The sequence below is a fragment of the Myxocyprinus asiaticus genome, chromosome 49, assembly GCF_019703515.2.
Source record: "Myxocyprinus asiaticus isolate MX2 ecotype Aquarium Trade chromosome 49, UBuf_Myxa_2, whole genome shotgun sequence".
NCBI classification, from domain to species: domain Eukaryota; kingdom Metazoa; phylum Chordata; class Actinopteri; order Cypriniformes; family Catostomidae; genus Myxocyprinus; species Myxocyprinus asiaticus.
Genome location: NC_059392.1, coordinates 16066516 through 16092185, shown reverse-complemented (window position 1 = coordinate 16092185; position 25670 = coordinate 16066516). Strand labels below are relative to the sequence as shown.

The 25670-nt window shown below is 37.9% G+C and overlaps 1 protein-coding gene across 4 annotated transcripts; it reads right to left on the bottom strand.

Annotated features, from left to right (window-relative positions):
• Positions 1-135: 135 nt before the first annotated feature.
• Positions 136-24191, bottom strand: aars2 (alanyl-tRNA synthetase 2, mitochondrial (putative)). Of its 4 annotated transcripts, XM_051693695.1 has the most exons (22): positions 23906-24191; positions 21889-22077; positions 21448-21593; positions 21166-21357; positions 18754-18898; positions 17338-17483; positions 17133-17241; positions 16965-17003; positions 16686-16800; positions 12683-12810; positions 12403-12547; positions 10736-10905; positions 10533-10646; positions 10097-10237; positions 9872-10009; positions 5465-5568; positions 5239-5347; positions 4997-5122; positions 4755-4865; positions 4440-4523; positions 669-782; positions 136-590 (listed from the first exon to the last, which is right to left on the bottom strand). In XM_051693695.1, exons 1-22 carry the CDS (start codon positions 24161-24163, stop codon positions 405-407), a joined length of 3009 nt encoding a protein of 1002 aa, XP_051549655.1. In that variant the 5' UTR covers positions 24164-24191; the 3' UTR covers positions 136-404. The 4 variants fall into 4 exon arrangements, with proteins under 4 accessions (XP_051549655.1, XP_051549656.1, XP_051549657.1 ...); XM_051693696.1 differs by lacking the exon at positions 4440-4523; XM_051693697.1 differs by lacking the exon at positions 10097-10237.
• Between the last annotated feature and the right edge of the window lie 1479 nt (positions 24192-25670).

Here is a 25670-nt window from a genome sequence, read left to right as displayed (position 1 = left end):
AATTTTCTTATGGGGTTCACAGCAAGGTATTTACTAGAAAATAGAACAAAGAGAATAGTGTAATTTCTTAGATTCAAACATAACACAATGGTTTTAAATTTAAATGATTAAATTATAAACAGATGTATGCAAAACCAGAGGAAATAAATCATTTATTAGCACTGTTTTATCTCAAAACACAACCCCACCCTCAAAACATTTACAATGAAAAATATACAGTAGGTATCCTTTTAAAACAAAGGACCAGGTTAACAAAACTCCCTTTTGTATATTTTAAGTGTCGAGCTTCCTATATTTTAAGGTTGATTTAAGCATTTTCATAAAGCAGATCCATTGTACTATGCCACTGGTTTGGAGTTTGTCTTTCCTCCTTAACCAATCCAGTTATAATCATCCAAGCTTGTTTAGTTTGTCCAGTTTCTGGTTTTGCTGTGAGGAAATTCCTCAGCCCAGTGCAGGATCTCTGTTATATCAGTGACATCTGTCACATTGCCGACACCATTAGCGACCACGTTGGATCCGCCTGCGTTTCCTCCCAAACGTGCACACACTGAGAGAGCCCACTCGCTTGCTGAAACACTAGTACAGGCCTACGACAAAGTATGAATATCAATTGTATGACTGTGAGTGGTTATAGTGTAGTTATGTGATTTTGTGTGTGTGTGTACCTTGGGTACTTGGCAGGCACACAGCACTTTCCCTAATGGCTGCAGGTGAGACAGCAACATGACCAGAGAATCTGGAGTGTTCTTACTCAGCTGGTTCACAGTTTTCATTAAAACCTGCAGAAACACCATCACCATCACTAACACTGTTATTGTTATTAACATCATCAGCATTATTATGAACAATGTTAACAACACCACTGTCAACACAAACACAGACACGATCAATAAAAGCAAGGGTTGGCCAGTATATCAATTGTTTATAATATATTTGATATTGGCAATATCAAATGAACCAAAAATGTAAATATCACAATTATTTAAATGCACTTTTAACTTGCCCATTAAAGGGATAGTTCACACAAAAATGAAAATTTTCTCATCATAACTTTCTTTCTTCTGCAGAACAGAAAGAAAAAAAAAATAATAAAATAAAATATTTCAGCTCTGTAGGTCCTCACAATGCAAGTGAATGGTGGTCAGGACTTTGAAGCTCCAAAAAGCACATAAAGGCAGCATAAAAGTAATCCATCAGACTCTAGTGGCTAAATCCATGTCTTTAGAAGCGATATGATGGGTGAGAAACAAATTTAACTCGTTTTTTACTATAAATTCTCCTCCCTGCCCATTCAGAAAGCGAATAGCCAAAAACAAAAGAAGAAGAATGTGGAAGTGGAGATTTATAGTAAAAAGGGACTTAAATATCGATCTGTTTCTCACCCACACCTATCGTATCACTTCTGAAGACATGGATGTAGGCCCTGGAGTCATATGGATTACTTTTATGCTGCCTTTATGTGCTTTTTGGACCTTCAAAATTCTGGTCACCATTCACTTGCATTGTATGGACCTACAGAGCTGAGATATTCTTCTAAAAATCTTCATTTGTGTTCAGCAGAAGAAAGAAAGTCATACACATCTGGGATGGCATGAGGGTGAGTAAATGAGGGAATTTTCATTTTTGGGTGTACTATTCATTTAAGTTACCTTTTGTGGAGCATATTTAATCCAGTAGGTGGCGACAAAACTGCATCTTTTTTTGTATGAGTGAGTAATTCAATCAATGACACATTTTCAATTAAAGTCATTCACCAACGAAACAATGGAAGTAAATGAGAATGATTGTTCACTTATAAGATTCGTTCAAAAACACTGATTTTTTTAACGAACAAAACACCACAAGTTCAAAACCAGAGTATGAGAGCAGTGCAGAGAGCAGAGCTGTGCTTGATATTCTGACTTCATTTGGAACTATTTTAGCTTGCGGAGAAAAAACTGGCCAGTTATTTAATTATTTACTTATTTTTTTAACAGTATACAGTGTATACTATATATATATATATATATATATATATATATATATATATATATATATATATATATATATATATACATACACTGTTGTGCTCAGAAGTTTGCATACCCTTGGAGAATTGGTAATATATGTACCGTTTTTAAAGAAAACATGAGTGAGCAGGCAAAACACATTTCATTTATTTCTTATGGGATTCATATTCAACTGTAGGTTATAACAGAATGGCACAATCATAAAACAAAACATGGTAACAAAGAAAAAAATGAAATGACCCCTGTTCAAAATTCTGCATACCCTTAGTTCTTAATACTGTGTATTGCCCCCTTTAGCATCAATGAAAGCATGCAGTCTTTTGTAATAGTTGTCTATGAGGCCCCAAATTCTTGCAGGTGGTATAGCTGCCCATTCGTCTTGGCAAAATGTCTCCAGATCATGCAAATTCTTTGGTCATCTTGCATGAACAACACTTTTGAGATCTCCCCAGAGTGGCTCGATGATATTAAGGTCAGGAGACTGTGATGGCCACTCCAGAACCTTCACCTTTTTCTAACCACTGAAGGATCAACTTGGCCTTGTGCTTAGGGTCATTGTCATGCTTGAAAGTCCAAGAGTGTCCCATGCGCCGCTTTCGTACAGAAGAATGCAAATTGTCTGCCAGTATTTTCTGATAACATGCTGCATTCATCTTGCCATCAATTTTCACAAGATTCCCCATGCCTTTAGAGCTCACACACACCCAAAACATCAGTGAGCCACCACCATGCTTCACAGTGGGGATGGTATTCTTTTCACTATAGGCCTTGTTTACCCCTCTCCAAACATAGTGCTTATGGTTGTGACCATAAAGCTCTATTTTGGTCTCGTCGCTCCAAATTACAGTGAGGCGTGTCAAGGTGTAGTCGGGAATACTGTAACCGGGCCTTTTTGTGGCATTGGTGCAGTAAAGGCTTCTTTCAACCATGCAGCTAATTTCTGCTCAAGTATCGTCGTATTGTGCTCCTTGAAACAACCACACCATCTTTTTCCAGAGCAGCCTGTATTTCTCCTGAGGTTACCTGTGGGTTTTTCTTTGTATCCCGAAAAATTCTTCTGGCAGTTGTGGCTGAAATCTTTCTTGGTCTACCTGACCTTGGCTTGGTTTCAAGAGAACCCCGAATTTTCGACTTATTAATAAGTGATTGAACAGTACTGCCTGGAATTTTTAAGGCTTTGGGTATATTTTTATATCATTTTCCATCTTTATAAAGTTCCATTACCTTGTTACGCAGGTCTTTTGACAGTTATTTTCTGCTCCCCAAGGCTCAGTATCTAGCCTGCTCAGTGCATCCACGTGAGAGCTAACAAACTCATTGACTATTTATACACAGACACTAATTGCAATTTAAAAAGAATGTAAGAAGATGGTTGGAAGAAGATGAACCAGACAGTGATCAGAGTGTCCCAAAGCTGCTCTAGGAACAGAGCGATATGCATCCTTTATTGTTGTGTAGCAGTGATCCAGTATATTTCTGTCCCTGGTTGGGCATGTAATGTACTGTTTGTATTTGGGCAGTTCACATGTGAGGTTTGCTTTGTTAAAATCCCCAAGAATAATAATAACTAAGTCTGGGTATTGTTGTTCTGTGTCTGTGATTTGATCAGCCAGCTGTTGCAGCGCTGTGTTCAAACACGTGTTTGGCGCGATATACACACACACCAGAATAAACGAGGAAAACTCCCGCGGCGAGTAGAAAGGCTTACAGTTAATAAAGAGCACTTCCAAATTAGGACAGCACATCTTCTTTAACGTTGTTACATCTGTACACCAAATTTAATTGATGTAAAAGCATGTTCCACCGCCTCTCGTTTTCCCCATTAACTCCACTCTGAACAGCTGAAAGCCCGGCAGATGTAACATGCTGTCCGGAATGGCTTCACTCAGCCAGGTTTCTGTGAAGCACAAGGCAGCAGAGGTTGAAAAGTCCTTGTTTGTATGGGTGAGGAGATGTAGTTCGTCCGTTTTGTTAGGGAGAGAGCGGAGATTCGCAAGATGAATGCTCGGCAGCTTTGTTCAAAAGCCCCGCAGACGGAGCCTAACCAGCGCGCCTGCTCATCTCCCTCGACTGCGTCTCATAGCTCGTTTAAACAACACAGCCGTGCCTCCAACTAAAATGTTAAACAAAAGGTCAGAATATTCAAAATCCGGGAAAAGATTGACTGGTATATACTGTCGAATGTTCAGCAGTTTGTCTCTGGTAAAACTGACTGGAAAAAGATTACTAAACACAGGACAAACAAACAAAAACAACAAAACAATAGAAGCGCTCCACACTGAGGTGGCCATCCGCGGCGCCATCGTGATGTAAAAAAAAATAAAATAAATATATATATATATATATATATATACTGAACACTGTGTATACACACTGACGCAAACACCATCACTATCACAAAGAGCACTAAGAGGTATGACCTCATACCGATATGGAGTCTGTCTGGACTAAGTCAACCAGCACAGTTTTATTAGAGTGTTTGTCCAGCAGCTCCTTTGCTCTCAGGGCAGCCTGAAATAAGAAGAAACAATTAACCACTAGAACAAACAACACATAACACATGAACAAACATTTCACAGAGTGAATATGACATAGACAGTGGCTGTGTTTCAAAACCTAGTGAGATGCTTACATAGACAGTATTTTTTGGGCACCATAGGTACATTGGTACATTTAATTCAAACATGCCTACAATGCCCAAAAATGCTGTCTAGGTTCGTACTGGTAGTTCACGAAGTCTACCTCTCTGATCTCCAGTTTTCTGATGGTGGTGTTGGTGCTCCTTTGCAGAGCTTTCAGGCGAGTCTGCAGCTCTCTTCTCTGCCACTGTGGGATAGGTGTGCTCTCAACGGCCTAAAACACATAAACAGGTGTAGTTATGTAGCAACTGCCTTTATCTTACATATGATATAGACAACTGAAAGAATTCTAAAGCATGTCTAGATCCAACATTGAAAAATTTATATGTGTGGAGATTCACATACTTCCGTCAGGAGGCCGAACTCTTTGGAGAGCCTCTGTGCTGCTGATAGAGAAAGGGTGTTGTCAACACCTATACGGGCTGCCAATGACTCCACCTCGTCCTGCAAAGCTTGGCCCGCCTCCCGAGCCTGGATCACAGGAACAGTCACATGGAGGCAGTGTGTTTTCACTAAGATGCACCATTTAGGACCATATTAGACAGAAGATAAAAATCATACTACATGGTGGCTTTCATTTTTCTAACCTCTTTGGCTTCGTCTCCAGTAACGGCAATGATACGGCTGATGCCTTTCACTATCTGTCGCTCAGACACGATGACAAGATCCATAATTTGTCCTGTCCGCAATAAATGCCTGATCAACAAACAAACATATTAGTAGCTTTGATTGCAGCTTGGGAAGGGTAAAACGGCTAACGTTATCTTATTATGAAGTATTTGCGATAATTTGTAGTTTGCAGCCGAATCTTACGTGCCACAGCAGAACTCCACAGAAGTGTGTTTGTCTTTGTTTGAGGTGAGCAGATCTGAAACAGGCACAGCCACGGACACCACTCGCACTGGGTCTGGATACACCTGAAACAAACACACAAAAGACCACAGTTAAAGAAAATTTCTGTTTAATACAAGATCAGTTAAAATCTATTATCAGCATCTCTGACATGCTGTTAATTACCACAGAAAATAATTCTGATTCGTCACTCAGTTTGCAAAAAAAAAAAACAGTAATTCACTTACAATGGAAGTTTATGGGGCAAGGAATTGCACCAAAATAAATGATAAAACACACCATGTTTTGATAGTATAGCCACAAGATTTACACATTATACAGTGGCAAGAAAAAGTATGTGAACCCTTTGGAATTTGTGATCATAAAATGTGATCTCATCTTCATCAAAGTCACAATATATATACAAATATAGACAAACAACAATGAGCTTAAGCTAACAACACACAAACAATTATAATCTTTCATGTCTTTATCGAACACATCCCATTAAACATTCACAGTGCTGTGGAAAACCTATGGACACCATGCCTGTTTAATGTTTTCTGTATAGTAGACTCATGAATAGAGATGTTAACCAGTTCCAATGATTTCTTCAAGTCTTCAGCTGTCACTCTAGGTTTTTTTTTTTTTTTTTTTTTACTCATTGAGCATTCTGCAGTGTGCCCTTTGAGTCATCTTGGCTGGATAGCCACTTTTAGGGAGAGTATCCACAGTACTAAATCATTTCCATTCATAGAAAATTTGTCTAACTGTGGACAGATGAAGCTCTTCAGGATAACTTTCCAGTGTTATGCAAAGCAACGATTCTTGATCGTAGGTCATCTGAGATCTCTTTTATGCGAGGCATGGTCCACGTCAGCAGGTGCTTCTTGTGAATAGCAAACTCAAAATGTTTGAGTGCTTTTTATATGTCAAAGTAGCTCTAACCCACACCTCCAATTTATTTTCATTAATTGGATGCCAGGTTTGCCAACTCCTGACTCTAATTAGCTTTTGTTGACGTCATTAGCCTAGGGGTTCACATACTCTTTCCATCCTACACTGTGAATGTTTGAATGATGTTTTCAATATGAACAAGCCAATACAATAATTTGTTCATTATTAAAACAGATTGTGTTTGTAAATTTTTGTAACTGAGATGAAGATCAAACCAGATTTTAAAACAAATGTATACATAAATGCAAAGGGTTCACATACTTTTTCTTGCCATTGTACATGTTAACAAGAGATTAGTGTGATGAAATGTTCTATTTATTATCTTATCTGTGCAAAGTTTTATCCAATTTTTCAACTCATGTCATGACCACGCAAAGTCGGAAAACCCTGTAAATTGCATGATACGCGCAAGGAAACCAGGGCCCGTATTCACAAAGATTTTTATTCTTACCACTAGGAGTTCTCCAAAGAGTTCCTAGCTAGGAGTTTTTGCTTAAAACCTATTCACAAAACTGCTAAAGACAAGTTTTAGTAAGGAAATCTTAAGAATAATGTGGAGTTGACCTCGTTGCTATGTATGACGACATTTTATTAGCGTGCTCTTTTGAATCACCCTCAGTGATTGGTAGACAGGGAACTGCTATTTGTCAGCTAAGACAGACAAACGAGATATTATATATATATATATATATATATACTGTATATACACTGCCGTTCAAAAGTTTGGGGTCACTTACTCATTCTTTATTATTATTTTTTCTTCACATTTTAGAATAATAGTGAAGTCATCAAAACTATAGAATAACAGAAATGGAATTATGGGAATTCAAAGTAGCCACTCTTTGCTTAGATACAATTATATTTTTGTCTACAAAACTAATTTCAAACATGTATACTGTTGTTCAAAAGTTTGGGGTCACTTGATTGAAATGTTTCTCATCATCTTAAAAACCTTTTGATCTGAAGGCGTATGCTTACATGTTTGAAATTAGTTTTGTAGACAAAAATATAATTGTGCCAACATATTAATTTATTTCATTACAAAACTAAAGTTTTTGACATGGATGACTTGGACCGAATAATAAAGAAAAGCAGCCAATAAGTGCCCAGCATAGATGAGGACTCCTCTAATCCTGTTTTAAAAGCATCCCAGTGTGATACCTCAAGAAGTTGGTTGAGAAAATGCCAAGAGTACGTTTCTGCAAATTTTAAGCAAAGAGTGGCTACTTTGAATTCCCATAAATCCATTTCTGTTATTCTATAGTTTTGATGACTTCACTGTTATTCTAAAATGTGAAGAAAAAATAATAATAAAGAATGAGTAAGTGACCCCAAACTTTTGAACGGCAGTGTATATACAGTATATATATACACACACACACCAGGGCTCCAGACTGTGAATAAAATGGTTGCATACGTGATCAAAAGTAATTATTGCGACAATAATTTAAAATCTATTCGCCATTGGCAGACGGGTTGTGAACGTTCATATGCGGTTTCATCTTGTGAGTTATTGAATACATCTTTAGAGCACGCACCAACAATGTGTCTCAAGCCGCTTTTCACCCATTCTGTTGTGATTAGCCTGCAGCACCACACGCAATAACAAACCCAGCGCAAGAGAGTCAGGACCAAATTACTCTTTTGAACTGGGTCTTTTTCATGAATCACCCAAAAATAACTGAGGGTGTCAACTCAGGAGCTCAGGTTAGCAGTTTGAATCAGAATCACTTTCTCAGCAAATCATCCATCAGTGTGTTCACAACTGGGAGCGCAGACATTTCAAAATAGAGTCCCATGTATATTTCGGGGTTCTTTATAATTAAAAGTCCCACATACCTATATATAAGAGATCCAGCTTTTGACATTTAGGATGACTGAGGGACTCATACAACTATTACACAAGGTGCAAACATTCATTGATGCTCAAGAATGCAACACACTACTATATGCATACTATGCTTTATGTAAATATCTGCTTATGTAGTTTCTGAAGGGCAGTATTAAATACAAACATTTGCATCTCTTATATTTGTATAAAGTATGAAAGTGGTGTGAACATTGATGAGATAAAAAGGGGAATGCAAACTTGCGTATCTTCTCAACTATATATACTGTTTATTAAACCTCAGATTAATGGGTTATCAGCTGTCAGCTGATTTCTATCTTTTTTCTGAACAACAATCTAAATTGAGCAAATATATTATTTGGCGATTAAAAATAGCCATTTGGCTCCTTAATGTATCAGTGAAGGAGCCAATGGCTCCTAAGTCATTTTTTTTTTTAGTCTGGAGCCCTAAATACATACATGTAGTAGATGATAGATAGATAGAAAATAGATGATAGAAATTCCCAATTCATCCACTACACAGTTTATTTTGATGTGGCCAGCGAGCACAGAGTTATCAAAACCTTTATCTCTGGTGTAATTTGGTTGTTTCAGTTTTTGGGAGAGGTAATTGCATCTTTAACTAAGTTTACAATAATGAAAACACCTTCGCGATTCAGGCGATAGCTTTTTTAAAAGTCAATGTAAACAATATAATATTTATAACATTATAATATTATATTATTAAAATACATAGACTCAATTGTGATTCATGCGATTCCTTTTTAAATGGTCAATGTCATTATAATATTCTGCTATATTGTTTTTAATATGGACTGACAACAGCAGCCACGGTTTGGATTGTTTGCGAGTCACTCTTAAGGAGTTCAAGGTCCTCAGGACGACTTCTAAGCTGTCATGGGTTTAGGAGCTACTTTTAGCATTAAAATGCTTAATGAATTACTCTTAGATTAAAATTTTACGAGTCCTAAAATTAGGAGTGACACACCCCTAATTTTTAAAAATTGCTCTTAAATTTCTGCGTTAGGAGCTACTTTTAGCCTTAAGATTTTATGTGAATACGGGCCCAGAAAGGAATTACATAATCTCTGTTACTCAAATTACTCAAAAAGGTAGTCCATTTCAGATTATCAATTACTTTTATAAAATTTTAATCAGATTACTTCCACGATGGAAAAGTAACCATGCAACTAAATACTTTACTTTTAAGTTACTTTCTAAAACCTCTACTAACATTTTTCACAGAAACATTTTGGTTTTCCTGGTCAACAAATTCAAAATAATGCCTTTATTTCCTCCTTGTCCATTGATGTACACAAGCCATAGACTCAGTAAGTGTAATCCAAGGAATTAAATTGTAACTTTGAAAAGTGAAAGTCAGTAACGGTAGTCTGATGAAAGGATTTAAAATGTAATCTGTTACATTACTTTTTTGACTAAAAGTAATTAAATTACAGTAAATAATTACTTTGTAATTGGATTATACCCAACACTGCCTTAACAATACACATAACAAACCCTATGTGTATTCATCTCATACCTAAAGCACAGCAGAACCCATGCATTTGAGAAACATTCATTACCTCATCTACTGTTCTCAGTCCTGCAATCTTTTTCGCTCTGGACAGAGAGACCTCCTCTATGTGCACGTCTGCATTTTGCTTAATAATGTTCTGCACCAACTCCTCAACTTGTTGCAGTTGAGACACACTCAAAGAACCCTGCATTTAAAAAACATACACCAACACACTGTTATTAGCTATCTTTGTAATCATTTAATTACTGAGGTGACTAGACAAACATTTCACCTTGACGCTGAAGTCAAAGCGGAGGCGATTGGCGGTAACATGAGAGCCTCGCTGGTTAACAGAAGGACCTAGCAGCTCTCGCAGAGCGAAGTTTAGAATGTGTGTGGCAGTATGCTTCACCATGCAGCCCAGACGCCTAGCCTACGCACACAAACATTCAGTATACACCACTCTTACAAGTACTTTGGCTTTACTGTGGTAGAGATGGTATCAGATGACTGCAATAACATGGTACTTTGAAGTATACCATGCTACTGATTGAATACTGAATGCTACCATGGTTTTTATAGAGTATTTCCAAGGTTGTACCATAGTACTACCATGGTGCATGTAAATAATAAATGTAAATAATTGTTTGTTAGTTAAACCCAGAGGTGTTTAGGTTATCAGCCTTCAAACATGACTATAAAATGCAACTCTGCTATGTAACTCCTACCTCGTCCAGATGAAGCTGCACTTGATCTCCAGTTCTTACAGTCTCTGCTGCAGTGACCTGATGTACAGCGTAACCCCCCACCAGGCGGACACACTCTACGGGGAACAGAACATCCTGAAACACACAATCCCAAATCATTATCATACCTGCTTATCAAATACACTATGAAAAACAAGACATGTCAGGTGGGAGTTACAATTTACCTGTAGTCCTTCCTTGGTGAAGTAGCCTTGGTCATGTGCCTGTCCTCCCTGCTCTGCGTAGAAGCTGGTCCGGTCCAGAATAACACCACAGCGCTGACCCTCACCCACCTCTGACACAAGAGACCCTCCTGTGTATAGTGCCACAACTGATGCTCTGCAAGGTTGAAATACTGAGAGAAGAAGGCAGTTTAATCTTACACCAAATCCTAACCAGGTACAGTGCAATAAAGCAACAAGCGATAAATGCTCTTCCATATTAAAGGAATATTCCGAGTTCAATACAAGATAGGCTCAGATGACAGCTTTTGAAGCATAATGTTGATTACCATAAATTTTTTTAGACTTGTCCTTACTTTTTTTAAGCTAATATCTGGGTTACACTGAGACACTTACAATGGAAGTGAATGGGGCCAATCTGTAAATGTTAAAATACCCACAATAGTTTCAAAAGTACTGCCACATGATGTAAATAACAGTCGTGTTAACATGATTTTTGTGTGATAAAATCACTTACTAACCGATTCTATGTAAAGTTATCAAATTTTACAACTTCCTTGCCGTGACACCGTAATGTTGTAAACCCTAAAACGACTCTAAAAACCACTATTTGAAAAGTTTTAACAGAATTGTTTTAACAGAAGTATTAATGTAAGTGCGTTTATAAAATTATATGCTTCACATTACTGTATTTAAATCCTCCAAAAAAAAATCCCATTCACCTCCATGGTAAGTGCCTCATTGGAACCCAGATTTTCACTTTTTTTAAAGAAAAGGAGGAGTTGGGGGGGGAAGGGGGGGTCCTGGGTAGCTCAGCGAGTACTGACGCTGACTACCACCCGTGGAGTCTTGAGTTCGAATCCAGGGTGTGCTGAGTGACTCCAGCCAGGTCTCCTAAGCAACCAAATTGGGGTAACCTCCTCGTGGTCGCGATTAGTGGCTCTCGCTCTCAATGGGGCGCGTGGTAAGTTGTGCGTGGATCACGGAGAGTAGCATGAGCCTCCAAATGCTGTGAGTCTCCGCGGTGTCATGCACAACGAGCCACGTGATAAGATGCGTGGATTGACTCTCTCAGAAGCGGAGGCAACTGAGACTTGTCCTCCGCCACCCGGATTGAGGCAAGTAACCGCGCCACCACGAGGACCTACTAAGTAGTGGGAATTAGGTATTCCAAATTGGGAGAAAAGGGGATAAAAAAGAAAAGAAAAAAGAAAAGGAGTTGAAAACTTTCCACTTTTCAAAATATGTAATTGCCCAAAATCACTTGAATACACCAAAATCACTTGAACACACATCACGTCATAATAACAATTACTCGTAAGTAGGAACTTCAAAGGTGGACTTTAAGGCAGCAATAGTCATAACCAGCCGTAACATTCTACAAGGCATTTTGTCAATCACTTGTTTTTTATTTCTGTCATGTCGCAGTGGGTAGCCCCGCCTACACTGAAGTATCATTGGTACAAATTCCTGCTCCACATAGCTACATATTGACCACCAAATATGTTCTTGTTGGTTGAAATTTTATGCACAGCATTTTGCTTTCAGTTAGGACAGAAAAACCACTTAATGCTAGAAACTTGAAGCCTCACATCTGATTTGGACATAGTGTTAAAGACATTTAACAGCTTCACAAACTTCTGCATACATTCCCTCTTCACTCTCAATACCATATCGTCCATCCGGCCCCAAGGTGTAGCAGTATTTCGGCGAGTCATCTGTGTGAGGAACTCCTTGGTTTTGCAGCTCTGCTAGACTATGGACATCCAGCTGGTCCACTCTTTTGCCATCCTCCTCCTCCGACTGACACCTCAACTGATAAAAACCCCAATTATATAAAGTCCATATTTCACAGCAGGCTCATCTACCATTCAAATTCTTGGTTAAGAAAGCCACTCTGTTGTTTAGTTTCACAGCCAAAAATTGGACAAAATGTATTACTACTAATACCTTCTCGTATTCATCTTCAAGAAACTCCATTTCTTTTTTATCCACCTTCTTGCCTCCCTCCTCCAGCATCAGATCAATGAGTTCGAGAGGGAAGCCCAGGTTACGATGCAGCGACCAGGCAACTGAGGCTAATTAACAGACAACAACACAGGGGACAGAGAAGGTGGAATAAATCAACATCACATACAGTGTATCAGTATTCATGCAAGTGATTTTCGGTGATCTGGAGTGGTGGCTTAGTGGTTACAATCTGAGCTGGTAACTGAAATGTTGCCGTTCACAGCCCACTAGGGACAATCCATGAGCTATCACCCTTGTCCCCTTGAGCAAGGCACTTAATAAAGGATTGCTTTAGGGCAGTGTCAGACAGAAACTTTTTTTTTAGTAAGGGGCATTTTTTGCCCCCAGAATTGATTCTCAGGGGCTTTTTCTTACCTTTATGGGGGCACTTATTTCCTAACATATAAAATGTGTCATCCTTTCATCTAAAATACTTTTAATCAAATCATTAAAAATACATTTTCCCAGGGTGTGCTGAGTGACTCCAGTCAGGCTTCCTAAGCAACTACCTGTATGCCCTAGCAACCTAACCGGTTGCTAGGGAGGGTACAGTCATGTTGGGTTAACCTCCTCGTGGTCGCTATAATGTGGTTCTTGCTCTCGGTGGGGCATGTGGTGAGTTGTGCATGGATACCACGGAGAACAGCGTGAAGCCTCCACACGCGCTAGATCTCCGTGGTAACACGCTCAACAAGCCACGTGATAAGATGCGCGGATTGACGGTCTCAGACGCAGAGGCAACTGAGATTCATCCTCCGCCACCCGGACTGAGGCGAGCCACTACGCCATCACGAGAACTTAAGAGTGCATTGGGAATTCCAAATTGGGGAGAAAAGGGGAGGGGAAAAAAATACATTTTTAATCTTATTAGATTACCAATAAAAATAGACAGATAAATTTTGTCAAGAGAAACTTTGATGTTGTTGACCTGACAAAGCCTTGTCTGAAAGTTTTAACTTGTCTTAAATGTTTGATGGTTTCAGACGGACTGTCAAATAGATACAGTCAGACAGACAGACAGAAATATAGACAGACAGACAGAAAAAAAGAGATGGATAGATAGACAGACATACATACAGACAGACAGACGTATAGGTAGACGGAAAGACAGAAAAAATAGAGATAGACAGACAGACATACAGACGTATTGATAGATAGAAAAAAGATAGATAAACAGACAGACAGATGTATAGACAGACAGAAAAAAATAGACAGGAAAACTGTCAGACAGATAGACAGACAGACAGATGTATAGATAAATAGACAGAAAGAAAGAAAAAAGATAGACAGACAGACAGACAGACAAACAGTCTGTCAGATAGATAGATAGATAGACAGAAAGACAGAAAAAAGAGATAGACAGACAGACGTATAGATAGATACAGTTGTGCTCAAAAGTTTGCATACCCTGGCAGAAATTGTGAAATTTAGGCATTGGTTTTGAAAATATGACTGATCATGCAAAAAAACTGTCTTTTATTTAAGGATAGTGATCATATGAAGCCATTTATTATCACATAGTTTTTTGGCTCCTTTTTAAATCATAATGATGGCAGAAATCACCCAAATGGCCCTGATCAAAAGTTTACATACCCTTGAATGTTTGGCCTTGTTACAGACACACAAGGTGACACACACAGGTTTAAATGGCAAATAAAGGTTAATTTCCCACACCTGTGGCTTTTTAAATTGCAATTAGTGTCTGTGTATAAACAGTCAATGAGTTTGTTAACACTCACGTGGATGCACTGAGCAGGCTACATACTGAGCCATGGGGAGCAGAAAAGAACTGTCAAAAGACCTGCGTAACAAGGTAATGGAACTTTATAAAGATGGAAAAGGATATAAAAAGATATCTAAAGCCTTGAAAATGCCAGTCAGTACTGTTCAGTCACTTATTAAGAAGTGGAAAATTCGGGGATCTCTTGATACCAAGCCAAGGTCAGGTAGACCAAGAAAGATTTCAGCCACAACTGCCAGAAGAATTGTTCGGGATGCAAAGAAAAACCCACAGGTAACCTCAGGAGAAATACAGGCTGCTCTGGAAAAAGACGGTGTGGTTGTTTCAAGGAGCACAATACGACGATACTTGAACAAAAATGAGCTGCATGGTCGAGTTGCCAGAAAGAAGCCTTTACTGTGCCATTGCCACAAAAAAGCCCGGTTACAATATGCCCGACAACACCTTGGCAAGCCGCACAGCTTCTGGCACACTGTAATTTGGAGTGACGAGACCAAAATAGAGCTTTATGGTCACAACCACAAGCGCTATGTTTGGAGAGGGGTAAACAAGGCCTATAGTGAAAAGAATACCATCCCCACTGTGAAACATGGTGGTGGCTCACTGATGTTTTGGGTGTGTGTGAGCTCTAAAGGCATGGGGAATCTTGTGAAAACTGATGGCAAGATGAATGCAGAATGTTATCAGAAAATACAATTTGCATTCTTCTGCACGAAAGCTGCGATTGGAACGCTCTTAGACTTTCCAGCACGACAATGACCCTAAGCACAAGGCCAAGTTGACCCTCCAGTGGTTACAACAGAAAAAGGTGAAGGTTCTGCAGTGGCCATCACATTCTCCTGACCTTAATATCATCGAGCCACTCTGGGGAGATCTCAAACGTGCGGTTCATGCAAGATGACCAAAGACTTTGCATGACCTGGAGACATTTTGCCAAGACGAATGGGCAGCTATACCACCTGCAAGAATTCGAGGCCTCATAGACAATTATTACAAAAGACTGCACGCTGTCACTGATGCTAAAGGGGGCAATACACAGTATTAAGAACTAAGGGTATGCAGAATTTTGAACAGGGGTCATTTCATTTTTTTCTTTGTTGCCATGTTTTGTTTTATGATTGTGCCATTCTGTTATAACCTACATTTGAAAATGAATCCCATAAGAAATAAAAGAAATGTGTTTTCTTTAAAAACGGTACATATATTTCCATTTCTCCAAGGGTATGCAAACTTTTGAGCACAACTGTAGATAGATAGATAGATAGACAGACAGACAGATAGAAAAAAAAGATATTCATTATATTCATCAAGAATTCATTGGGGGGCATTTTTGTCAATTTTGGTGGCATTTTTGCCCCGAGCCTCCATTAATTTCTGACCCTGCTTGAGGGGGGAACAATTAATATTATATCTGCGTAAAAAAAAAAAAGTAATGATTGTCAAACTACTTCTCGCTGCCCATTCTTGTTGGTTCAAGTGGATATTTTCTTCACCCTGCTGTCTGTTGTATAAGAGAATAGTGCAATGGAAAATGCATACAGTATAAACATCAGATTGTTGTATACAAGCATTAAGTCATTTTGGATAACTCATGAACAGTGTTGGGTGTAATCTGATTACAAAGTAATTAATTACTTTAATCTTATTACTCTTTTAGTCAAAAGTAGTGTTATGCATTACGATTAAAATTCTTGTAATCAGATTACAGTTACTGACTTTCAATTAAGTTCATTACTTTTAAGTATACTACATTTCTAAAATAATATATTTTATTTAGAATAGATTTAAAACATGAATTATGTTTATATGTACATCTGTTTGTGTTTCTGTGACCACTGAAGAGACAACGACAATGAATGAGGAAATTCAAAGTGTAGATTATTTTGAATTTGTTGAGCGGAAAAACAAAAACATTTCTGTGAAAAGTGTCTAAAGTAACTTAAAAGTAAAGGATTTACTCATGTGATTATTTTTCCCATGATGAAATCATTAAATTAATCTAATTACAATTTCAGAGAAGTAATTAGTAATTTGTTGTGGATTACTATTTTTGTGTAACTTACCCAACACTGCTTATGAACTACATTTAGCATCAACTAATTGACAAATAGAACTAAAATGGTAGTTTATTTTCCCAGACCTCATTACAGGGACAATAAAGAGGCTAGAAAGAAGCAAATCATATCACTGTGTGTGTTTTACCTGGAAAAACAGCTGTGTCTCTGTCCATAATGCTCAGAGTTCTGTCAATCACCCTCCTGCCCTGCTTCAGTGAGGACAGGAACTGGGCTTCGTTTAGATTAATCAGATCCATGATCTACAGAAGAAACACCAAAAGGCAGGGTTCCCAGTTGTTCTTGATAACTGGATAAGGATTTTTCACATAATTTACAGATATTAATTAAAGTTTAATAAATCATTACCCTGACACCCAGTGTTTACCCAGATCAGATATATTTAATACTGTTCATACATGCTCACCATCTCAGACTCTGTGTGCAGCTCTGGATAGGCATCACCCTGTGAAAGAGAGAGGAAAAGAGAAAAAACATTGAACTTTTGAGCTTTATTCTTTAAGGCACAATGCAGTGATGTTATAACCTGATAGTTATAACCTGATAGCTCAGGTCTGAATCAGTCTTTTCTCACCAGTATATGTGCTACAGTAGGCACCAGGCTTGCCAGCGCACCCTCAGGTGCCTGCAGCACTTCTGCAGAAAACCGCATGGCACGTCTCAGTATACGCCTTAACACCAACCTATGACAAACAAATATACCACAATGTGAGAGAAGGTACATGCAGTGTATATTTAAAGTATTCAAACTATTTTGTCATGAGAGGTTTAACACTCACTCAGCACCGTTCATGCCTGGGTAAACTCCGTCAGCGATACACACGCAGAGCGTGCGAATGTGGTCCGCCACGACCCGGTAGGCCATGTCCACCCGACGCTCATCGGCCTCTCCGGTCCTGCTCTGATATGCAGGAGCCTTAGAGCACTACACAGGCACAGAATAGAGAAAATGTGCATTGTGGTTCACTACATGATTTAAAGAAAGTTATTTTTAGAGCATCAACCTTCTTTAGCCCTTTAAGTTCGGATGGGCCCACAGATAAAAAAAAATTGTTATAAAAATATTAATAACTATAGTCTCGACCAACACTTAACATTTTAAAGATTAAAAGCTGTACTTTACAATGCATGTAAAACTGAACAAGTGCTAAGAAATTTGCAGACAAATCAGAAGTGTTTAGTTTTGATAATTTATTAATAATTTTGCACGGCACATTTTTTTGAAATCGGTAAAAACATCAAACGGATCAAATAGCCATATGTCATTGGAAAACTCTCAAAGAGTAGAATAAAACCATCCTATGTTTTACTCACAGACAAAAATGTAGTGAGAAATAGCTAAGTACATTTCTTTGACATACATGTTACAAGTAAACAGGTGTTGCTTATATGCCGCATTTTTGCTTATAACTTATCAAAAAAATATCACATACCAATACTTAGAGGAGGTGGCTATCTTTAAAATGAGCCTACACACAATGTAATCGAATGCATAGACCATTAGATAATCCACACGAAGCACAATGTGCACACAGCACATAATGTGCTATCTGGCTAAAAAAACATTAGCTTTCCTGGATCAGATGACTTCATCGGAAAATAATGTAGTATGTTGTCCAGCGTCATGGAACGCTAAACCAATTGTATCAGGATTCAGATCGCTGCAACCAGAGGTGGAAGTCATCTAAATATGGGCAGGGAGGATCCTTCACTCTAATTACATATGGCCACCAGGAGATGGTGCCAAGTACATGACACAGAATCAATGATGACTCAAATGACACAGAATGGAACTGAATGAGATCTCGTTACTCATGCCTGCTTGCTTTGGAGAGACAGTATACCTTTAGTCATTTAAGAATTTGCATGTGTAATTAGTTTTTATGTACAATTTTTATGTTTTATTTGTTTGGAGAGGCTTTCTGACACTTGGAGACGTTTTTGGACACTGGGATAAATTATATTTATAATGCTGTAACTTTTGATTGCTTTGTCGTATCAACACAAACTTTTAATTAGTTACAGGTGACATGATTGGGAACAAAACAAAAGCAGTTTTTCGGAGCTACCTTATTCATACCCTGAGATATAGAATGTCAATTCAGAAAAATAAGAAACATTTTAATTTTTGGCTCAAGTTTTTTTTTATGATTTTTCAGCAGTTTCTTAGGCTGAGAGTCTCAGAATTTAGAGACCTGGTGGATGGCAGACAATAGAGGTGTGAAGAGGTCTGTGTCGTAATTGGAACGTTTCCCCTGTAGCACAGTCACCAGTCGCTCTAGACCCATCCCAGTGTCCACACTGCACTGGGGCAGAGCTCGCAGACTGCCATCCCCCTCCCTGTAACACACACACACATTCAGAACTACACAATGTAACTTTACTAAACACATAAGAACATCACTTTCACACAAACCGGAATCGAATGAATGTGACCAGTGCAGTCCGACGCCCGAGCGAATTACTCTTATGATTCAGTTCTTTTAAATCTATCCCACAAAACATACATCACTTACTCCCAAGCAAATAACTTTTATTAGCTTGTTCTTTTTAGTGAATCAAAAACATACTAAACCGCAAGTAATTCAATTCATCATGTTTGCTTGAAATGAACCAAGAATTCAAATTAATTACTAGATGGTTGTTGTTGTTTTTTTTCGATTTTCTCCCCTTTTTCTCCCTAATTTGGAATGCCCAATTTCCAATGTGCTCCAAGTCCTCATGGTGGCATAGTGACTTGCCTCAATCCGGGTGGCGTAGGACGAATCTCAGTTGCCTCAGCGTCTGAGACTGTCAATCCGCACATCTTATCACGTGGCTTGTTGAGCGCGTTACTGCGGAGACATAGCACATGTGGAGGCTTCACGCTATTCTCCGTGGCATCCACACACAACTCACCACACCACCCCACCGAGAGCAAACCACATTGTAGCGACCACGAGGAGATTACCCCATGTGACTATACCCTCCCTAGCAACTGGGCCAATTTGGTTGCTTAGGAGACCTGGCTGGAGTCACTCAGCACGCCCTGGATTTGAACTCACAACTCCAGGGGTGGTAGTCAGCGTCAATACTCGCTGAGCTACCCAGGCCCCCCTACTAGATGGTTGTTGATTTGACAATGTGTAGTTAAAGCTAAACATCATGAGTTTTTTTCCAAGTAGTGGTATTTTATAAAAATGAATAAATTATCTTAATTAAAAAAGTCTGTGTAAACACTACACGGCATTAATTTCATGCGATTAATTCTATGAAACTGTGCAAAAAAAGCAGCTTTAAAAAAAAAAATGCAATAAATCATGTCCCCAACCCGTACATAAATTCAGTAATAAGGAATGTTTCTACTATCAGAGCAATTTATGCTTGATGTACCACCTAGGCAAGGAGGGGCAGTCAGTGCGTCACCTGTACATGTAACGTGCCTCGTCAAACCAATGAGCAGGCATCTCAGCCTTTTACATGTGCACTTTTGCACTCAAAGACAGCTGGACAGAACTGAGATCCCGAGACACATTTTTTCAAAGTTTCAAACTATGTTTAACTTAGCACATCATCTTAAAAACCCAGGGCTTAGGACTAGAGGCGCTGAAAACTCGTGAGATGCAACGCAACCAAGTGAGAAGCTCCAAAACTGTGCATCTGACGCACAAGTACATAGACCAACAACTGAAAATAGAGCAGACTGAAGTAGGCCAATATTCTGTTATGTTCAATGATATGGAAATAAAACAAACTTATTTAGAATTTTAAGGACACTTTTTAAATTGTCTAAATGCTTAACTTGTCTGTTTCCACAATATATGTATAAGATATGTATTTGAATTTAGGGATAGGCATTTCGAGTAATTTTGTAGTCGAGTACTCTAACACATAAAAACACGAGTAATCGATTAATTGAAATTTTGAATTATGTTCAACCTTTGAACCTGTTATTCTTATGAAACAAATAAACATACATTCAAAGTCTTCTGTAGCGATCACTTTAAATAATTTAAATATTATTTTTGAGTGAACTATTCCGTTAACAATGTCATGCATCCACAGCACCAACCAATGCATTAAGTGGTAACAGGCAAAGGCACAAAGGAAAATCTAATTTCAATATTCAAGTAGTGTTTTTGCTAGTCGAATATTTAAAGCTGAACCAGTACTCAATTAGTCGTTTACTTGTGCACATCCCTATTAATTCTGAAAGTCTGAATTTTTTTATTATATATTTACAATTACTTTATTAAATTCTAAATTACTTTTATTTGGGGGCCTTTCTCAGTAAATATTTATATGTGATTATTCGATTAATTAATTGGCAGATGTAATTTATTCGATTAAAAATGTAATTGATTGACAGCCCTAGTAAACACCATTTGTGAGAATCTGTTCTGTAAATATGACATTATCTCATCATTTGGTAACAGACTGCTAAAGGCAGTAAATCCAATAAAAATTAATTAATATATTAATAATTATTAATAATTTCTTCCTCAAAATTTTTAAAATAATTAATAATGGAACCATTTAGGAACTGGAATAGATAAGAGATATCGAAATTGGAACAGTGAAACCCTTACAATAAAATTCCTTTCGATTCAAATCACTACATTTCTTACCTGTTATACTGCATAAATACTAGATTCCAGATCTCCACCACATCTGGAGTGTCCGCATTAACCAGCGAGGCTGCCTTCCGATTCCCAATGTGATCATAGTGAATCTCAGTGCAGGGGCCACATGGTCCCATCTCGCCCATTTCCCAGAAATTATCCTTCATTCCAAACGGCAATACATGATCTGGCCGTACTCTGTAGAGGAATGTCACATTGTCCAATGAATGTCCTACATCAAACTAAGCAAGCAAGTAAAAAGTGATTTTTGCCCATCTGTGAACATACCCCATGCTGAGCCAGATCTGCCGAGTTTCCTCGTCGGCAGGGAGACCACTCGCTGCATCTCCAGCAAAGTACGAGACATATAGGCGTTCGGCAGGAATGCCGTATTCTTCTGTTAAAAGGTGCCAGGCCATTGCACATGCCTCCACCTGTAGAGTTATTGATGATACACAAGAGTATAATTGTATGTACCATGGTACTCCATGGAGCTTCAAAGTATACATATGATATTGCTATGGCACAAAAAAAATATATAGTACCATGCTACTTTTTGGCAGTTTTTGTTAGTTATGTAGTCCTCCAGCTAGACCAGCACCAACAAGTCTAAACCAGCATGGAAATTTATGATGGTCTAAGCTGGTCTTTTCAGTAGGGGAATCAAGTTGCCTAAATAGGAGTTGCCCTCATTCTTCAATGAGAATGGCCACAGAACTTCAAATATACCTTAAAATAATCTCCAAATGACCAGTTTCCCAGCATTTCGAAGAAGGTGTGATGGTACACGTCCCTCCCCACATCCTCTAGGTCGTTGTGTTTGCCTCCAGCACGGACACACTTCTGACTGTTCACCACCCGCCGGTATGATGCCATCTCACTGCGGGGGTCTGCGCAGCCCAGGAGAATGGGCTTAAACTAAGAGACAATGCATTTATGACAGACTATCATCAAAATTCTAGGTAGAAAAGACAGTACACTGTTTATTAACATATTGTTGAGTCAGTTTCATTGAAGTTCACACAACTATTCTTGCAGAGTAACCCCAGGTGTAGTTCATCATATCAACTATGGAAAGGTTCAACTAAGCTTGACAACCAGAAAGTGTACCAATAGTTTTTCTATTTTATTTTGAACAGCACATCTATTGTTTTAATTTAAAACCGTACTATTTTTTGGTGAAATGTTTTGCTTTAAAAAAAATATGCTTGTTCTATTTTTCTTTTAAAATAACTACCACTTAGGTTAACATGATATCTAATGCAATGAAATGTTTGTGTTAAAAAAAAAATTGGCTACTGTAAATAAATACTAATTCAGAATTAATTAGTTGTATGTATTTAGTCTTCTAGATAAGCTGGTCTATGATTTTATATACTAAAGAGTTGAATATGAGTTAAGATTTTAACCTGCTGTATCTTATTGTTTTTCATCTAGGTCTTTCGGTTAAGCGTAATTTATAATATCTAAAAGTGTAATCTCTATGGAAAGCCAAATTATCTTTTAATGTTCCCAGCTTTACTCATCATAATTGCATTTTTTCTAGTAAGAATACCAATTACAGAGGTCTATAATTGAAATTTTACTAGTAATAATTTTAATTAGAGAGCTCTCTAAATATATTTTTACTAGTAAGAATTTCAATTAGAGAGCTCTTTAACTGAATTTTTACTAGTAAGAATTTCAATTAGAAAGCTTTTTAACTGAATTTTACTAGTAAGAATTTCAATTAGAGAGCTCTTTAACTGCATTTTACTAGTAAGAATTTTAATTAGAGTGCTCTTTAACTTAATTTTTAGTAGTACGAATTTCAATTAGAGAGCTCTTTAACTGAATTTTTACTAGTAAGAATTTAAATTACAGAGCTCTACAATTGAATATTTACTTTTCATATGTTTCAATTAACTCCCATTCTTTTTAATTACAAAGCACTACAATTGAATTTTTACTAGTAAGAATTCCAATTAGAGAGCTCTACAATTTAAATTTTACCAGTAAAAAACAAAAACATTAAAGATATGTTTAATTGCAGAGCTCCGAAATTGAATACAGAGCTCTGCAATTATATTTTTACTAATAAGAATGTAATTGGAGAGCTCTGTAATTTATTTTTTTACTAGTAAGAATCGAAATGCAGAGCTTTTCAATTGGATTTTTCACTAGTTAACATTGCAATTGCAGAGCTCTGTAATTCAACTGTAGAGCTCTGCAATTGCATTCTTACTAGTAAAAATGTTATTAGAGAGCTCTGTAACTAAATTCTTACTATTAAAAAATCATTTGTAAATGTTTTTAATTGGAGTTTTTACTAGTGAAAAAAGCTAATAGAGAGCTCTGTAATTGGAATTTTAACTAGCAGACATTGTATTGTAGAGCAAGTAACACTGGGAGCTTTAATAGCTAAATCGACTTGCCATTTAATCCCTACACGTTTCCCTAACAAAAAGCACTGTGGCAGTATCATGATACAGTGATTGTGTGAGATGGTAATACCATAGTACTGAATAGTTACCATAATGATGTATATTTACATGGTAATCCAAGGTACAAACAAAACAATAATATTATTATTACATGTACGTGTAGGAAAAGCATTATATTACAACGACCCATGTCCAACATGGTGCTTTCTAGTACTGTTTGTTAATGTTGTCGTTTCTTGTCTGTTTAATGTTCTGAAAAACAAACAGTCCTGTACGCAATGGCATGCATGTGTCATTTTCACATGAATGCGTTGACTCTGTACCTGGTTCATTCCTGCATTGACGAACAGGAGGCTCGGGTCTCCCCTCGGACGCACGGGGGAGGACGGCACCACTCTGTGTTCGTAACCCACCCTGAAAAAGTCGATAAACGTCTGTCGTACTCTTTTAGATGTGAACTCTTTATTAGCTTGCGAATAGGATCGCGACGAATATCTTCTTGAGCCTGTCGATAATGTACTTAATTTCGTGTTTAAAAATGCACAGTGGAGTTGTTTCACCAACCCTATGCGCGCAGCCATCTTGCCAGCTGGCCGGGGTTACAGCGTCAAGCAGCATCCAATAAGCGACGAGCAGGAAACCGAAACTAAAAGAAGAGCTGGCGCGCTCAACGCTGCAAGTCCCAGTGCCAAAATCTCTTTCACTTGATTTCATAGTCTATTTTTAAAGAAAGAAAAACATTTGCTGTCTAATACTTGTACAGTTAGATATTACTGTCCAACCTATTTTTTTACTTTCAAGAATATTTTGGCTAGACACTTGACTCAACTGAATGACATTTTTGAGTAACATATTTAATACGCTTGTTTTGCCTTTGTGTTATTACAGGTCTCATACGTTATGTAGACATGGAATTATTAATAAATGTTTAATAACAAATATAATCGTTACAGTAGTAAATGTTTTTTAGTTTTGACACCTAGTCAAACATGGAAACCAAATATTGGTCTTTAGCAGAATAATCCGGGTTTAATGCAAATGAAGCTCTATTTGCCCCTCCTTTTTTAAATAAAAAAAGAAGAAGAGGGGGCCTAGGTAGCTCAGTGAGTAAAGATGCAGACTACCACCCCTGGAGTCACGAGAGTTCGAATCCAGGGTGTGCTGCCTGACTCCAGACAGGTCTCCTAAGCAACCAAATTGGCCCGGTTGCTATGGAGGGTAGAGTCACATGGGGTAACCTCCTTGCGATCGCAATTAGTGGTTCTCGTTCTCAATGGGGCACGTGGTGAGTTGTGCGTGGATTGCAGAGAGTAGCATGAGCCTCCACATGCTGTGAATCTCCATGGTGTCATGCACAACGAGCCACGTGATAAGATGTGCGGATTGACAGTCTCAGAAGCAGAGGCAACTGAGACTTGTCCTCCGCCACCCGGATTGAGGTGAGTAACCGCGCCACCATGAGGATCTAGTAAGTAGTGGGAACTGGGCATTCCAAATTGGGGAGAAAAGGGGATAAAAGAAAAAAAGAAGCAGCAAAAATCAGGGTGACAGTGAGGCACTTACAATGGAAGTGAATGGGGGCCAATCAGTAACATTAAAATACTCACTGTTTCAAAAGTATAGCCACTGAATGTAAACAATACGCATGTTAACATAATTTTGGTGTAAAAAAAAAATGACTTACTAACATTTTCTGTGTAAAGTTATAGCCAATTATACAATTTTGTTGCCATGATGATGTAACCACAGAAGCCACAAAAATTACGATTTAACCAACTGTACAGCTCAAATAATACAAAAGTTTTAACAGAATAATTAATGCAGTACTTTTATTAAAATTACAAGCTTCACATTTATGCCTTTAAATCGTCCAAAAATTGGCCCCCATTCATTTTCATTGTAAGTGCCTCAGTGTAACCTCGATTTTGCTTTTTTTTTTTTTTTTTTTTTAAGAAAAGAAGGGGCGAGTCGAAATTCATTTTTATGGTAATCAATAGTATGCCACAAATGCTGTCGATTGAGCTTAACTTGTACTGAACCCGGAATATTCCTTTAATGTGAACATGTTTTAATTCTTTTACTCTAATT